Genomic DNA, 18,741 nt, shown 5'->3' with positions numbered 1-18,741 from the left:
CATTACAGGAGCCAGTAACCAGAATAACCAATTTAGAGAGGAACATGAATGACCTGATGGAGCTGAAAAACATAACACAAGAACTTCACAATGCAACCACAAGTATCAATAGCCAAATAGACCAAGCAGAGGAAAGAATTTCAGAGCATGAAGACTATCTTGCTGAAATAAGACAAGTCGACAAGATTAGGAAAAAAAAAAAATGAAAAGGAATGAATAAAACCTCTGAGCACTATGGGATTATGTAAACAGACTGAACCTATGACTGATTGAGTATCTGAAAAAGACGGGGGGAACGGAACCAAGCTGGAAATCATACTTCAGGATATCATCCAGGAGAACTTCCCCAACCTAGCAAGACAGGCCAACATTCAAATTCAGTAAATCTAGAGAACCCCAGTAAGATACTCCATGAGAAGATAAACCCCAAGACACATAATCATCAGATTCTCCAAGATCAAAATGAAGGAAAAATTGTTAAGGACAGTCAGAGAGAAAGGCCAGGTCACTTACATAGGGAAGCTCATCAGAATAACAACAGATCTCTCAGCAGGAACCCTGCAAGCCAGAAGAGATTGGGGGCCAATATTCAACATTCTTAAAGAAAAGAATTTCCAACCCAGAATTTCATATCTGGCCAAACTAAGCTTCATAAGTGAAGGAGAAATGAAATCCTTTTCAGATAAGCAAATGCTGAGGGAATTCATCACCACCAGGCCTGCCTTGCAAGAGTTCCTGAAAGAAGCACTAAATATGGAAAGGAAAAATCATCACAAGCCACTACAAAAACACACTGAAATACAAAGACCAATGACACTATGAAGCAACTACGTCAACAAGTCTGCAAAATAACCAGCTAGCATCATGATGACAGTATTAAATTCACACATAACAATATTAACCTTAAATGTAAATGGCCTAACTGCTCCAATTAAAAGACACAGAATGTGAAGTTGGATAAAGAGTCAAGACCCATCAGTTTGCAATATTCAAGAGACCCATCTCACATGCAAAGACACACATAGGCTCAAAATAAAGGAATGGAGAAAAATTTACCAAGCAAATAGCAGAAAAAAGCAGGGGTTGCAATTCTAATTTCTGACAAAACAGACTTTAAACTAACAAAGATAAAAAAAGACAAAGGAGGGCATTATATAATGGTAAAAGGGTCAATTCAACAATGGGAGAAGTCTCCCACTATTGACTTCACCGTCAATATTAGACAGATCATCGAGACAGAAAATTAACAAGGATATTCAGGACTTGAACTCAGCTCTGGATCAAGTGGACCTAATAGATATCTACAGAACTCTCTACTCAAAAATAACAGAATATACATTCTTTTCAGTGCCACATGGCACTTACTCTAGAACAGATCACATAAAGGGAAGTAAAACACTCCTCAGGAAATGCAAAACAACTGAAATCATAGCACACTCTCAGATCACAGTGCCATCAAACTGGGACTCAAGATTAAGAAACTCACTCAAAACCACATAATTACATGAAAATCGAACAACCTGCTCCTGAATGACTCCTGAAAAAATAATGAAATTAAGGCAGAAATCAAGAAATTCTTTGAAACCAATGAGAAAAAAGAAACAACATACCAGAATCTCTGGGATGCAGCTAAAGCAGTGCTAAGTGGGAAATTTCTAGCACTAAATGGCCACATCGAAAAGCTAGAAAGATCTCAAATTGACTCCCTAACATCACAAATAAAATAACTAGAGAACCAAGAGCAAACAAACCCCAAAGTTAGTAGAAGACAAGAAATAACCAAGATCAGAGCAGAACTGAAGGAGATAGAGACATGAAAGCACATTTAAAAAAATCAATGATTTCAGGAGTTGGTTTTTTGAAAAAATTAATAAAATAGACTGCTAGCTAGACTAATAATAAAAGAGAAGAATCAGATAAACACAATAAAAATAATAAAGGGGATATCACCACTGACCCCCAAAAATACAACCATCAGAGCATACTATAAATGCCTCTGTGCAAATAAACTAGAAAATCTAGACGAAATGGAAAAATTCCTGGACATATACACCCTCCCAAGACTGAAATAGGAAGAAGCTGAATCCCTGAATAGACCAATAACAAGTTCTGAAATTGAGGCAGTAATAAACAGCCTACCAACCAAAAAAGATAAAAATAAAAAAGCCCAGGGCCAGATGGATTTACAGCTGAATTCTACCCGAGGTACAAAGGGGAGCTAGTGTTATTTCTTTTGAAACTTGCAAACAGTTGAAAAGGAGGGACTCCTCCCTAACTCGTTTTATGAGACCAGTGTCCTCCTGATACCAAAACCTGGCAGAGATACAACAGAAAAGAAAAACTTCAGGCCAATATCCCTGATGAACATTGATGTAAAAATCCTCAATAATATACTGGCAAACCAAATCCCAGCAGCACATCAAAAAGCTTATCCACCACAATTAAGTTGGCTTAATCCCCAGGATGCAAGGCTAGTTCAACATATGCAAATCAATGAACATAATTCATCACATAAACTGAACTAAAGACAAAAATCACTCGATTATCTCAATAGACATGGAAAAGGCCTTCGATAAAATTCAACATCTCTTCATGTTAAAACCTCTCAATAAACTAGATATTGATGGAACATATCTCAAAATAATAAGAGCCATTTATGACAAACCTACAGCCAATATCACACTGAATGGGCCAAAGCTGGATGCATTCCCCTTGAAAACTGGCACAAGAAAAGGATGCCCTCTCTCACCACTCCTATTCAACATAATATTGGAAGTTCTGGCCAGGGCAATCAGGCAAGAGAAAGAAATAAAGGGTATTCAAATAGGAAGAGAGGAAGTCAAACTGTCTCTGTAGATGACATGATCCCATATCTAGAAAACCCCATCATCTCAGCCTCAAAGCTTCTTAAGCTGATAAGCAACTTCATCAAAATCTCAGGATACAAAATCAATGTGGAAAAATAACAAGCATTCCTATACACCAACAATAGACAAGCAGAGAGCCAAATCATGAGTGAACTCCCATTCACGATTGCTACAAAGAGAATAAAACACCTAGGAATACAGCTAACAAGGGAAGTGAAGGACCTCTTCAAGGAGAACTAGAAATCACTGCTCAAAGAAATCAGAGAGGACACACACAAATGGAGAAACATTCCATGCTCATGGATAGGAAGAATCAATACCATGAAAATGGCCATACTGCCCAAAGTAATTTATATATTCAGTGCTATTCTCATTGAACTACCATTGACATTCTTCACAGAATTAGCAAAAACCACCTTAAAATTCATATGGAACCGAAAAGGAGCTCATATAGCCATGACAATCCTAAGCAAAAAGAACAAAGCTCGAGGTATCACTCTACCAGACTTCAAACTATATTGTAAGGCTATAGTAACCAAAACAGCATGGTACTGTATAAAAACAGACATATAGACCAATGGGACAGAATAGATATCTCAGAAATATGACTGCACATTTACAATTATCTGATCTTTGACAAATCTGACAAAAACAAGCAATGGGGAAGGAATTCCCTATTTAATAAACGGTGCTGGGAGAACTGGCTAGCCATATATAGAAAATTGAAACTGGACCCCTTCCTTATATCTTATACAAAAATTAACTCCAGATGGATTAGAGACTTAGATGTAAAACACAAAACTATAAAATCCCTGGAAGAAAATCTAGGCAATACCATTCAGGATGTAGGCACAGGCAAAAATTTCATTATGAAAACATCAAAAGCAATTGCAACAGAAACAAAAATTGATAAATAGGATCTAATTAAACTAAAGAGCTTCTGCACAGCAAAAGAAACTATCATCAGAGTGAACATACAACATATAGAATGGGAGAAAATTTTTGCAATCTATCCATCTGACAAAGGTCTCATATCCAGAATCTATAAGGAATTTAAACAAATTTACAAGAAAAAACAACCCTATTAAAAAGTGGGCAAAGGATATGAACAGACACTTTTCAACAGAAGACATTTATGTGGCCAAGAAATATATGAGAAAAAGTGAACATCACTGATCATCAGAGAAATGCAAATCAAAACCACAATAAGATATCATCTCATGCCAGTCAGAATGGTATATTAAAAAATCAAGAAACAACAGCTGCTGGCAAGGCTGTGGAGAAATAGGAATGCTTTCACACTTTTGGTGTTAATGTAAATTAGTTTCAACCATTGTGGAAGACAGTGGGGCAATTCCTCAAAAACTTAAAACCAGAAATACCATTTGACTCAGCCATCCCATTACTGGGTATATACCCAAAGGAATATAGATCATTCTATTATAAAGTTACATTCATGCATATGTTCATTGCAGCAATATTTACAATAGAAAAGACATGGAATCAACCTAAATGCCCATCAGTGATAGACTGGATAAAGAAAATGTGGTACATATATACCACAGAATACTATGAAGCCATAAAAAGGAATGAGATCATGTCCTTTGCAGGGACATGAATGGAGCTCAAAGCCATTATCCTCAGCAAACTAATGCAAGAACAGAAAACTAAACACCACATGTTCTCACTTATCAGCAGGAGCTGAAAAATGAGAACACATGGACACAGGGAGAGGAACAACACACACTGGGGCCTGTAGTTGGGGGTTGTGGGGGGAGGGAGAGCATCAGGATAAATAGCTAATGCATGTGGGGCTTAATACCTAGGTGATGGGTTGATAGGTGCAGTAAACGACCACGGCAGATGTTTACCTGTGTAATAAACCTACAAGTCCTACACATGTATCCCAGAACTTAAAAAATATGTTCATACCATACTATAGTCTATTGAATGTGTAATAACATTGTGCCTCAAAAAACAATGTACACACCTTAATTAAAAATACTTCATTGCTAAAAAGTGGCAACAATTGTCTGAGCCTTCAGCATATCATAATCTTTTTGCTAATGGAAGGTTTTGCCTCAGTGTTGATGGCTGCTGACTGTTCAGGGTGGTGGCTGCTGAAGGTGAGGTGGCTGTGGCAATTTCTGGATACAGTATTCTTTGTCACTTCCTTCTGGCCTGTAAGTTATCTATTGGTAATTCCACTGATAACCTTATGGAAGCTGTTTTGTGTGTGATGAGCTATTTTTCTCTTGCTGCTTTCAAGACTCTTTGTCTTTGACTTTTGACAATTTGATTACAATGCATTTTCGTGTGGGTCTTTTTGAATTTATCCTGGTTGAAATTCTTTGAGCTTCTTGAATTTGTATGCCCATTTTTTTTTTTCCCTCAAGTTTGAAAGGTTTTTGGCCATTGTTGGTTCAAATAAGCACTTACTCCCTCTCTTTTCCTTCTGGGAGTCCCATCATGCATATAATGGTCTGCCTGATAATGTCCATAAGTCCCTTAGGCTCTCTTCACTTTTATTTTTTTCTTTTTAATCCTCTGACTTTGTTACCTCTAATAATGACTTCTAATAATCTGTCTTCAAGTTTGTTGGTTTTTTTTTTCTGTCAAATCCAGTCTTCTGTTGAAACCTCTTGAATTTTTTTCTGTTCTGTTTTTATATTTTTCAATTCCAGAATTTGTTTGGTTCTTCTTTATAGTTTGTGTCTCTTTGTTGATATGCTTATTTTGTTCATGCATCATTTTCCCGAATTTATTTAGTTATTTATCTGTGTTCCATTTTAGTTCATTGAGCATGTTTAGTACAGTTACTTTAAATTATTTGTGAGGGAGAATTGATCTGTGTTTCTTTAGGGTCAGTTTCTGGAGTTTTATTTTGGCACTTTGATTGGGCCAGGTTTCCCTCTCTCCTTGTATGCCTTGGGATTCATTGCTGCTGCTGTTGAGACTTGGGCATTTGAGAAACAACCACCTCTCCCAGTCTTTATAGACTGATTTTGTGCAGGGAAAAATTTTTACTGATTAGCTCCACTATAGATTCTAGGACCTCTCCAAACTTTTTCTAAGGATGTGCTGTCTTCTCTGCATGTGCGTCTATGCTTTTAAACATCTCCAATTTCCTAAGCAGCTTGTTGTTCCTATTTCTTCTCAGAAGCCTGTGAACCTTGCTTCTGCTGGTGTCTGCTTTTGGAACTGCAGCTATAACATGCCATGAAGATCATGTCTTGTTTTCAGCAGCTTCCAAACAAGGCCACCAGTGCTTCACCAAGTCCCGTCAGTGCTCTGGGTAATGTAACTCAGGAACCAGTTCCTTAGGCAGCCTCCAGACTAGACCACATGCTGGATGCATGGTCCGCTCTTTTGTTTTCATCCTAAAAGAGGATTCCTAAGGTGGGAGGTTTCCTGTTAGTTGCACTGTGCTAAATCAGATAGGGAGAGAAGCATGGATAACAGGTACGCAAAACTTTTTAAAACTTTCCTTTCCTTTTTGCTGGAATTCCTTCTTGGTTTTACATTGGTCTAGATGCTGTAACTTTTCAACTGGTCTTTAGAATTCTCACAAAGTTATTCTGGTCAATAACTTGTTAATTTTGTGGCTCTGTGGGAGAATGAGGAACTGAAGCTTCCTAGTCTGCCTTCTTGCTGACATTACCCCATTTTATGTATTTCTTATGTCTGGCATTATTTTATAACACTTTTAGATTTGCAGAAAAATCACAGAGCATTCCTGTATATTTGGCACTCAGTTTCCCCTGTTGGTAACATCTTACATAAGTGTGGTACATTTGTCACAATTAATGAACCAATATTGATACATTATTATTAACTAAAGTCCATATTTTACTCAGATTTCTTTAGGTTTTACCTAATGTCCTTTATTTGTTCCAAAATTCCAACCAGTATACCATATTATATTGAGTTGTCATGTATCCTTAGGCTCCTTTTGGCTGTAACAGTTTTATCACTTATTTTTTAGGTACATAAACCAACAAATTATTTTTATCATTGAAGCCAAATTGATTTAGAATTTTTTGTTGCTTGTACCTCACAGGATTCCCAGATGATACAGATTTCTAGTCCAAACACATTGTTGTATAATGAGAAAAGTGAGGCCCACAGTGTCCTAGTGATAATCCACCATCACAGAGCTAACACTGAAAGAGCTGGGATTTTAGCCCAAGTGTTTTTACTCTAATATCTGTGCTTTGTTATTCTATGCCACTTGTTGCTAAAATACACTGCAACCACACTATTTCCAGAAAGATAATTTTATTGCATCTTGAATTTCTGATAAACAGCCACACTAACATATGAATTGGTGACAAGGTTTTGATAAACGTTTAGTGTCTTATTATAAAATATAGGCTTTACCTGAATGCCTAAATTCTTATAATTTTTTTTATTTCCATAGGTTATTGGGGAACAGGTGGTGTTTAGTTACATGAGTAAGTTCTTTAGTGGTGTACCCTTCACCCAAGCAGTATACATTGTACCCTATTTGTAGTCTTTTATTCATCACCTGCTTCCCACCCTTTCCCCTGAGTCCCCAAAGTCCATTATGTCATTTTTATGCCTTGACATTCTCATAGCTTAGCTCCTACTTATGAGTGAGAATATATGATGTCTGGTTTTCCATTCCTGAGTTACTTCACTTAGAATAATAGTCTCCAGTCTCATCCAGGTCGCTGTGAATGCCATTAATTCATTCCTTTTTATGGCTGAGTAGTATTCCATCGTATGTATATATACCACAGTTTCTTTATCCACTTATTGATTGATGGGCATTTGGGTTGGTTCCACGTTTTTCCAATTGTGAATTGTGCTGCTATAAACATGACTTCTTTTCCTCTGGGTAGATACCCAGTAGTGGGACTGCTGGATCAAATGGTAGTTCTATTTTTAATTCCTTAAGGAATCTCCATACTGTTTTCCATAGTGGTTGCACTAGCTTATATTCCCACCAGCAGTGTAGAAATGTTCCCTGTTCACTGCATCCATGTCAATATCTACTATGTTTTGGTTTTTTGATTATGGTCATTCTTGCAGGAGAAAGGTGGTATCACACTAAATGCCTAAATTCTTTTTTTTTTTTTTTTTTGGAGACAGAGTCTTACTCTGTCACCCAGGCTGAAATGCAGTGGCATGATCTCGGCTCACTGCAATCTCCGCCTCCTGGGTTCAAGCGATTCTTCTGCCTCAGCCTCCTGAGTAGCTGGGATTATAGGCATGCACTGCCACGCCTGGCTAATTTTTGTATTTTCAGTAGAGACGAGTTTTCACCATGTTGGTCAGGCTGGTCTCAAACCCCTGACCTCATGATCTGCCCGCCTCCACCTCCTAAAGTGCTGGGATTACAAGCGTGAGCCACCGTGCTGGGCTAATGCCTAAATTCTTCTAATGACATTTCTACATCAGTAGTTTAAGAAGAGATACTCACTGATTTGTGTATCAGCATTTTCCCTCATGGCCCACTGGATATAAGGCTTCAGAAACAGGTTTATTCATCCATCCATCCATTCATCCATCCATCTACTGATACAAACATACATCTAAACATCTATTCAACAAACACTTATTAACTGCATACTATTTCCCAGACAATATTCTAGGCAGTACAAACTAATTTTTGTTGATCTCCTTTATCTCCTGTAGAAGAATAGTCATGAGTCTCCAGTAATTTCTGGGGCAAAACCAAATGGTACCAACATATTGAACTCATTAATCCTTTACCCTTTTGGGGGTTTTATGTAGGAATGTGGGCTTGATAATGTGGGAAACTGAAGTTTAAATGTTGAGCTAAAAAACAAAACAAAACAAAAAACCAGCTGAGCAACTTCCCATGAGCTTGGAGCAAAAGAGGAGAATGGTGTTATAGAAGCTGAGAGAACAATCTAGAACAGAATATCACCAAAAATGAGTTGAGGACATTTACACAGCAGCCTTATAAAATTCCACAATGATAATAAGCAAAATTTTTCCAAAACACTATGGATAATTAACTTTTTGAAAGTACAATGGGGTTGTTTTTCTGTCGACCATTAGTAAGAGCAACTTGCTATGTAATTTTCACCTTCCTAATAATTATTTGCACTTGCATTAAGCATTCCATTGTGACTGGGCTGCCCCCTGCTATCACTTCCTGTCCTCTGTACCCCTCCCACAAAGTGCTGGTTAGAGGGGGAGAGCAGCTGCAAACTCTGTGATTGATAAGCAGACCTCCTCCCTGTGAACACCCACCAAAAGGAAGGGAGGAGTTATGGCATTTTCATATTAAAAGTTGTACTTCTCTGGTGAATTTTGACATTGTTCCTAGAATGACCTTTAAGGTAGGTCATAGGTGTCAGAGCTAGGCAAGAAATGCATGCTGATAGAAGACACATCATAGAGCTTTCTGGCAACAAGTAGGACAAACTGGGGTTCTCTGAGGTCCATTTTTAGCTCCCTGCAACCTCAGAAAAGTCATTTTACTGATCTCTGCTCTAGTTTCTTTCAAACATAAAACACATGTCAGCTCCTCATTTCATGGGAGGGTTTTGAAAATTTATCAGTTTGTGAATTAAAAATATAAGTATGGGCTCAAATGGATGATGTTTTAGAGTAGGGATTGGCAAAGTACTATATAGCCCATGGGTCACATCCAGCCCCCAGTCTGTTTTTGTAAATAAAGTTTTATTGGAACACAACCGTGTCCATTTATTTGCATGTTTCCTATGACTGCTTTAACACTACCATGGCAGACTTGTACTGTTGAGTCATAACAGAGACCACATGGCCTCCAAAGCCTAAAATATTTACTATGTGGCCATTTACAGAAAAGGTTTGCTGACCTGGCTTAGAGGATTACCTTGGGGGTGGGGGAAGAAAAGTATGTATCTTTTTGTGAGAAAACCTATCCTTGACAGGGCATGGAGATTGCTTTCTGAGGGAGTCAACAGCTAAAAGCAATCATTCCTCCTTGCTAAGCCTTTATTGAGAAGGTCATGTGAGAAATGATTTTTAAAAAAGAGTCAAGAGGTGAGGTTGGGAGGTAATGGCTAAAGGCTAATGAGTTTTTAACAGACATGACCTTCTAAGAAACATGAATGACCAAGGAACCCTGCCATATCCTTTCTTACTTGTGTTACTTCCCTGTATTAGCCAACCACTTACACTGAAAACGGTGACATAGAAAAAGATAGGGCTGCCCACTGTTCTTTTCCTTTCAGTTTTCCCTTATTCACAGCGAGTCAAAGGGAGGGAGTGTTAGTAGGATGTGCTCATATTAAGAAGTACAGTCAAAACAATTGAGTTAGTTGTGTGCAGCATTTCTACTGTTCTGATTAGAATGAAAGACATATGCATGTATAAGCTATGAAATACAAATTGTATAATTTCAGTGATTCTTCAGACAAGTTAATGCTCTTATATTTTCATCTGCAACTTTCATCATACAAAGATGATCAGTAAAATTCCTGCTAATAATTTAAAATTTTCATTTGTCTTATTATGAAATGTCATTAAATAGGCTGGGTGCAGTGGTTCACGCCTATAATCCCAGCACTTTGGGAGGCTGAGGAGAGTAGATCACAAGGTCAAGATTCACCATCCTTGCCAACATGGTGAAACCCCATCTCTACTAAAAATACAAAAATTAGCTGGGCGTGGTGGCGCGCACCTGTAATCCCAGCTACTCAGGAGTCTGAGGCAGAAGAATCTCTTGAACCCAGGAGGCAGAGGTTGCAGTGAGCTGAGATTGTGCCATTGTACTCCAGCCTGGCGACAGAGAGAGACTCCGTCTTAAAAGTCATTAAACAGGAAATAAAAAACTCTATGACATGTTGACAGAGAGACCACAGACGAAGGGGAAAAGCTTTACATTTTCATACCTTTTCCAGCACTTTTATCCTGCTTTTTGAACAAGGGACCTGCATTTTCATTTTGCAACAGGTCCTAAACATTATGGAGCCAGCCCCATGTGCTCAGCAGCACCCTTTAAGATCAGAAAGCATTTTTGAGTTTCTCCCAGCCTTCCCAACCTGAATACCTAATACCAAACCTGTGTTTCTGGAGCGGCCGGATGGCATGCTCCGTGCAGCAAATATGTGACATGGCTACTCTTGACTCAGATTGATTTGAGTGTTCACTGGCATCAAGAGTAGTGTGATCTCTCATCATCCTTGCAATTGAAGGGGCTCTTCACCAGAAACTGGCCATTGATAACAAGGCTTTATTCAAGCTTTGAGAGGAGCTACAGAATAAGGGCTTGGCAGGAACTGCAGTTTCCCACCTTTTGGTGGACCACAATATGGCACTTCTGTCACCAGCCCTCCTGTCTCAGTTGCTCTCCTTTTTTTCTTTTTCTTTTTTTTTTTCCTTTCTTTTTTTTTTTTTTTTTTTTTTTGAGATGGAGTTTTACTCTTGTTGCCCAGGCTGGAGTGCAATGGCACATTCTTGGTTCACTGCAACCTCTGCCTTCCAGGTTCAAGCAATTCTCCTGCCTCAGCCTCCCAAGTAGTTGGGATTACAGGCATGCGCCACCATGCCTGGCTAATTTTGTATTTTTGGTAGAGACAGGGTTTCTCCATGTTGATCAGGCTGGTCTCGAACCCCTGACCTCAGGTGATCCGCCCACCTTGGCCTCCCAAAGTGCTGAGATTACAGGTGTGAGACACCGTGCCCGGCCCTGCTCTCCTTTTATGCTGGAGTACAGACAATACTGAAAAGACACCTGCCACCAAGGTGATTCCATGCCCTCTTAAGTTCAGCCAATTTACTTGGCAGCAACACCCATGCCCCCACGTGGCATTTGGCACAGGCCAGAATTTCTGCCTGTGCCCCAGCCTTAGGCAATACCATCAAAATTGCTCTCTGCAAGGGTTGGCTCAATCTAGAAAGAAGAGGTCCAGAGGCCACTCAAAAAAATCAAGGGTGGCAGGCAGCCCCAAGCTAGTATTTCAATTACAGGCTGTGATGGAAACCTGGTCCTCCAGGTGTTTCTCCTTTGCACAGGTTGGCCATCCCTGTGATACCGAATGGACTTTGTGACCCACCTCCTGTACATCCCTAGGGGCTATATACAGCACAGGAGAAGAAAGAGGCGACCCAGTGCACTAGCTAACCTGCTGTCCACAGCTTGGCCTGAATATGCATGTCCCAACTCTGTTGTAGTCAAGTGGCCCAAGGAACTTCAGATAATTACAATCCCTCCAGATACTTTGGCTTGCTGGACAAATAAGGAGAGAAACTCAGGGATTTGTCCTAGAGTGAAGGCCAGATTAAGTGAGCCAGCAAAGTTTCAAGAAGAAATGCACAGGGAAAATGAAACAGCCTCTGATACAGGAGAAGTTTGCCTAGCACAGCTCTTTGTGCCATATGCCAAATTAGATCTGGAATGATAGTCATTTCAGAGCTTTCCTGTTAAAATCCCTTCCATCAACTCTGCAAACTTACCTTCCAGCTGGGAGCAGTGATTATTAACTCAGCAGATAGGTGCTTTGTCAGATTCAAAAGAAAACAAATCTGCTCCAATGAAGAGAATAAACAGCCCCTAATGTTCAGCCTGGGAAGCTTTTGTATTGACAGGGCATAATTAACTTTCATTTCATGTAATGATACTATTATATTGACTTTGTTCCCCCCATTCCAGAATTATAATATACTTTCCTCCCCTTGACTGGATGCTTGGGATCTAGGAACTCATTGAACCAAATGACATTTGCTCTTGCCATGAGGCAAGTATTTGATTTTTATGCAGAACCCATCATGTGTACTCAAAAGCAACATATTTTATTTAAGAATTGTTCATCAAAAACACACACAAAAAATGAGGCAAACTGCCTGTCTTCTAACATATTGCTAGTTCTTAACTCTTTGGATACTTATTAACGTCACAGAATAACAGAGTAACCTATCACCAAGAGATTTATCTTATTTCCTTCATGGGCACAACTGTTAATTTCCACAGAGACCTGCAGCATTTTATTAGCAGAGACAAAAGATAACAACTTGTGTAATCTCGCAGATCAATTTGTCCTTTGTTGGGTGTGTATTAAAATGTAGTCTTGATAAAGTAGGAAATTGGTGTCTGCTTCAAATATAAAAATATCACAGGAGATGATGGGCACAACCACAATATCCACATCCCAACTTTACACCTTAACTCTTCTTGACATTTAAAAAAATTTTTAGAGAAGAAAAAGTTTAAGGGAATTCACCACAGAATAACAGATAAAGGGACTCCACAGAATAACAGTAAAAGTCTCATGAAATCTTGTAGTAAAAATCAAGAAATAAAATATCCAAAGAATAGCCCTAGAACTACCAAATAATATTTGAAGATAACCTATTAGACTGGGTAAATACTTTGAGGCTCACACAAAAGAACGAGGTAAGCCTTTTCTGTTTCTAATTTCCATGATGACAGAATCCTATCATGTTGACTTGACTGTCTTCTGCTGTGGTTGATAAGAAAGGGCACACAAATTATTTGTATTTATTCAGATTATTATTTTCTGGAGACAGATAAGCCAAAAATACCTTTCACATTGACCATGGAATAGATTGACGGATGAGAATGACTAAACTACTCCCAAGTTGAGCCAAGCCCATACTGGAGAACAAAGTGGAAGTTTCCACATCTCATTACTAATTTCCACTCTTCAGGATTCAGAGTTGAATTATTCTGCATTAAGGAGATAGTACTCAGTTTAATTGCCCACCATGGGAATTGCTGGTAGAATAATAGAATAGCATGTCTTGTCCAATCCTCATGCAGGGCTACTTTTTGTGCACACAGAATGAAGGTGGCCAGGAAGCCAGCAGGCCAACAACAACAAAAAGCCTCTCAAATTTAGAACTTGAAAAATCAGGCCATGTGCTTCGGAACTGACCCTCCAGTCTCCTCTCCAACCCTCATCTCTATCCTCAGACTCTAACTTGGCTCATCATAATAATCTATTTTGCCAGCTAGTATTGTAATATTCATTTTGCTCGTGTTTTAATTTTTTCCTGTAATTTACAAAACCAAAGTTCCAGATTTATTGAATCATGGTACTTTTGCATTAACTCTCCCTACCTTCACAATCAAACAAGCATATTTTCACCCAATTTAACTAAAAAATGGTGTTCCTCATTCTCTGACTTTTAAACATATAAAGTCTTTTTAAAATACCTTATCTTGTATTGTCCAAACCAGAACACTTTGAGAGCAAAAGGAGGTGCTGTCTGTAATTACTTCAGAATGACACCCATAAACCAGGACTCTCCTGGGTGAATGTGATTGTATAAGTCACTCATCTATAGTCTATATCTGTATCTAATCATCTATACCCGTATCCATATCTATAGCTCTATCATCTATATCTATAGTCTATATCATCTGTATATCTATACCCATCTATATCTGTATTAATACATCAATATCTATATTCTATATCTATGTATATCCACATCTATGTCTGTATCTGTATCTATGATTGGCTCTATAATATATCTACATCCCTTTCCATCTATACCTACCTCTAAAGTTATTATTAATTGATGCTGTTATTATAACAATCACCTTAGAGTATCTCACTTTCTCTGTTTCTCTTCATCTCTCCATCTTTCATCCATTTCTCATTGGGACACTCTTTCCCATGACTCTTTCCTTTTCCTTGTAGTTTCTTTCTATCTGTCTTCCTCCCTTCCCCTGCTCTGCTGTCTCTTAACTGGTAATAATAAGGAACTGAGAAATTTTAAATTTGCATCTATCATATTTCTTAAACAATGTTTTCTGTTCCTTAAAACTGCATTTCATATTTCTCCAAGAATATCAACAAAAGTTTTTCTTTCTCACAGGCTGAGTCTCAGTTTTACCATCCAGAAAAATGGAGTTAATCATTTCTGTGTTGAAGTCAAACAAATGAGATCATGTGTTGACAAGTGCTTTACAGCAGCAACCATAGCTGTTCATTAGAATTACCTGGGGAGCTCCTGAAACTCACTATTCCCAGGCTCGACCCCAGACCCAGGCATCAGGATTTTTTTACTGATCCTCAGTCTATTCCAGTGTGTGGCCAAGGTTGAGAACCATTAGTTTGTAGCCTATACAGTATTATAAAACATATATTAGCATGTGTGTATTGCATCCTTCATTTAACCTCGTGAATCAGTAACTCTATAGAAAACAGGTTACCCAGCCCTACCCTAAAAAATTGGGTATGGAAGAGGGAAGATGAAACTTGAGCACATTTTGAACTCTCCTGGGCCATGTCCTGAAAGACTCATTATGTTAAAATTATCTCATTATTTAGTTGTTAGACTCTAACTTTGAACACATAAAAGCCAACTTCCTCCCATAGCTTTGTCTGTCACTCGGAATACTTGTACTTCCATCAAAAACAATTGTTTGATGTGGGTTATTGTTTACATACTAAGATGAGATAAAAAAAAAAACATCTAAATTTCTCTTTCAAAAATATGCAAGAGAGTGAAAAATTAAATGCAAAGGTGCTAATTACTAACCATAGATTAATTTTCAAATTGTCCCTTTAACTTCTAAAACTAATGAGTACAGAAATATTCCACACTGCAAACCTGGGCTCCCGAGAACTCTGATAATTAGAGTACTTCTTTGTAATAAACATTACCCAGTAAGTTAAAAAAAAAAAAAAGGAAAGAAAAATAATGATTGTCATTATTTATAAAACTCATTAGTGATAAAGAACAAACACTTTCAGAAGAAATACTGTTCTTGACATCTTAAAACTTTCTCTGAGAGGACTGTAGAAACTTATTTTTCAAGTAAAATGAAATCGCATGGATTTGGAAAAATGACACTGGTGACTTTGGTTTTAAAACTTGCCATTTAGTAATCAGTGCAGGTTTCTCTATTAAGCTGCTGATTTGCTCTTATGTTTTAACAGTGGGCATTAGGCCAGTGTAAATGTTACACTGACACCCAGTCTGGCTCTTAAAAATGTCAGTGATGGTAATGGTAATGCATGAAGGCAGAGCTAGCTGACGTTCCCAGAACCTCTAACCAGTTGGCCTCAGTTTGGGTTTCCACCTATTGATCGAATGACCTGGAATGTATGGGAACCCAAATCCAACCAGAGGAAAATAAACATCTGTTTTAATCAGAGAAGTCTGATGCATACCTTCATAAACCCATAAATCCATGTCTTTTAAAAACTATATTTCTTCAGCCACAAATTTTTATTGTTTTGAGTCAAAGCATCTAGGTCACCTTAACTAAGCCAATTGCACACAGTCATAGCCCTGTTACAAAATAGATGGTACAATATAATATTAAAAATTACCATCTTCCTAGCAGCCTAAGGGACTTGGACAAATGGTATGAAATTATGAATTCAAAATCTGGGGTTTGAGCCAAACTATTGGCCTTTCTTCTAATCTTTGAGGTTTCTGGGAGGCTCTGCTCCCACTGCCATTTCTATGATAATATCTCTGTGAGCTCATCCTTAGGAAAGCCTTGGAGAGCCAGGGGGCCACTTTCCAGTCATGTTCAAGGGCATCCTGGATCTTCCTGGGATGGACCCAGGAGTCAAGTACCTCAGAAACAAACTGTGCTCTGAAGGGATGGGAGTCCTGTCCCCTGTGCAGCAGTTCTAGGGAAGGAGAGAGATTTGGGCTTCAGAGACTGAGAAACTGTCCACAACATTCACATGTGTTGTCCCTGTTGCTATTTTTCAATAATCCTCACTTGTATGTGGTGGTGGTGGTGGGCAGGGGTTGGTACAAAAGACCAAATCCCCTAGAAACAACCTTGGCAGATAGTTTTTATAAAAATGACCCCTCACCTCACAGTGATCCTGTGTTTGACTAATCAGTCCATAATCAACTTGGCTGGAACAAAGGACATAGCATGTGGTTGTGAAATAATTTTTTTCTGGCTTCCAATCTCTGCTCTATTATGATCAGGCTAGAACCAACCATGCTTCCTGATTTCAAATCTGTTTCATGAATGTCTTATAATTAAGGATATTTTGCTCAGGTTGGAGAAAAAGGACAGTATGGACCCTTGCCATTTTGAGAAATATAAATGCTCTTTTCACACACACACACACACAAAACCAAAAAACAAAAAACAAGACCACTCTGCAGCCACTCCAAAAATCAGTTTGGTGGTTCCTCAAAAAGTTAAACACAGACTTTAATTTTGACCCGGCAATTCCATATGTTCCAGCAACTCCACGCCTAGGTATGTGTGCCCAGAAGAAGTGAAAGCAGAGACTCAAATAGATGCTTGTACACAAATGTTCATAAAAATACCAGTAACAATAGGCAAAAGGTGGAAACAACCCAAATGCCCATTAACAGATGAATGAATGAACAAAATGTCCACACAAGGGAACATTAAAAAGGAAAAATAAAAAAGGACAGAATTCTGACATGCCTGAAAATGTTATGCTAAGTGAACGAAGTTGAAGACAAAAAGATATATAATTTCACTTATATGAGGTCCCTAGAGCAGATAAACTTATAGAGACAGAAAGTAGAATAGATGTCACCGTGGGGTAAGTGGAGGGAGGAACTGGCAGTTATTGTTTAATGGGTACAAAGTTTCTTTTGGGTATCATGAAAAAGTTCTGGAAGTGGATAGTAGTGAATGGTTGCACAACATTGTGGATGTAGTTAATGCCACTGAATTGTACACCTAAAAATGGTTAAAATGGTAAATTTCATGTTATCTTTCTATACCACAATTAACAAAAAACCAGAGCACCACAAAAATCCAAAACTTAAGCCAATGTTAGTGTGAGAAATTTACGATAAAACAGATAATGTATATTATCCTTTTAGCTGATTTTTAAAAAATTACAGATGAGAAAGTAACATTCCTGTCTTGACCACTCCTAAAAAGCCTTGTAAATGAAATTCTTGCATGTCCGACTTTGGTTGTTAGTCTCAGACAATGAATACAACTTGGCCTAATATTGAACGGTGGTAACTTTTGCTCTGAGTCAGGCTTACCATGCTACACAGTGAATTGTCACTCGAAGATGGTGCCTGTCCAAGAATGAAGCAACCCAACATCACAATATATAGAAATACAAGTGTATAGAAATAAATATAGAAATATATAGAAATATAAGCAGTTGGTTTAGGAGATCCAGCTGCTTTAGTCATGGCCTCCAAATGCCTATGAGTGCCTAATTTAAGTATATTCATTGTCGTAAAGATAAAGAAGTCCATTGGCCAAGGATCCTATTGTTCATGCCATCTGTTGAACCTACTTGATGAAGTAGTCTCGCCCATCTCGGTTTGCCGTCATCTCCCATCCATAGGGGGGCACCTGGTTCAAGCCCCAGGGTCCTGAGGGAGGTGGCCAGCCTGAAGACTTCGTCCTGTGGCTGGAAAAGAAGAAAAAAGCATCATTACACCTGACTCCTGAACATTCCTTCTGAGACAAACTCTGAAAGGAGAATGTGACTTGCTCCTCTTAAATTGGGCAAACCCCCAATTTAAGTTGCAACAAAAATCGACAAATTATCTTTTACAATTTCTAGTTTACAACTTCAATTCAGGAGCAAAATGAAAGGGTAGGTTCTGGAGAATTTTCTAGGTGCCTGCCTTTCCAACATCAAGAAGAAAGAGGAAGTAACTCCACGTGACAAGCAATAGCAATGGGTAGCCTTGTAGTCACAGTCTAACCAGAGGCCTGAGCCCAGTTTCTGAAGCATTACTGAATCCTGGCTAAGCCTCCTCAGTCCAGGACCTGCAGAAATTCCTCCTTGCCTTCATGAATGCCCAAGACTTCCTCAGACCTTAACCATACTTTGGAAGGAAGTAAACGATGCCATTTTAGGATGGCTCAACATCCCTCATCACTTGGTCCTTTCACTCCAGATGAAGTTACTCACTGCATAGCCTGTAAAAGCCT

General features: G+C 38.5%; 1 protein-coding gene across 9 annotated transcripts in view; it reads right to left on the bottom strand.

Moving 5' to 3' along the window:
• FRMPD4 (FERM and PDZ domain containing 4) overlaps positions 1–18,741 on the bottom strand; it is an 864,755-nt gene that overhangs the window by 197,280 nt on the left and 648,734 nt on the right. For all 9 annotated transcript variants that reach the window (XM_065538545.2, XM_045383463.3, XM_045383461.3 and 6 more), the window contains one exon: positions 18,095–18,211. In XM_065538545.2, the coding sequence (XP_065394617.1) occupies positions 18,095–18,211 (117 nt within the window). The remainder of the gene's footprint in view (positions 1–18,094; positions 18,212–18,741) is intronic.

The sequence above is a fragment of the Macaca fascicularis genome, chromosome X (genome assembly GCF_037993035.2).
Source record: "Macaca fascicularis isolate 582-1 chromosome X, T2T-MFA8v1.1".
Lineage (NCBI taxonomy): Eukaryota > Metazoa > Chordata > Mammalia > Primates > Cercopithecidae > Macaca > Macaca fascicularis.
The sequence above is the reverse complement of the archived record's forward strand: the minus strand, read 5'-3'. Positions and strand labels throughout refer to the sequence as shown.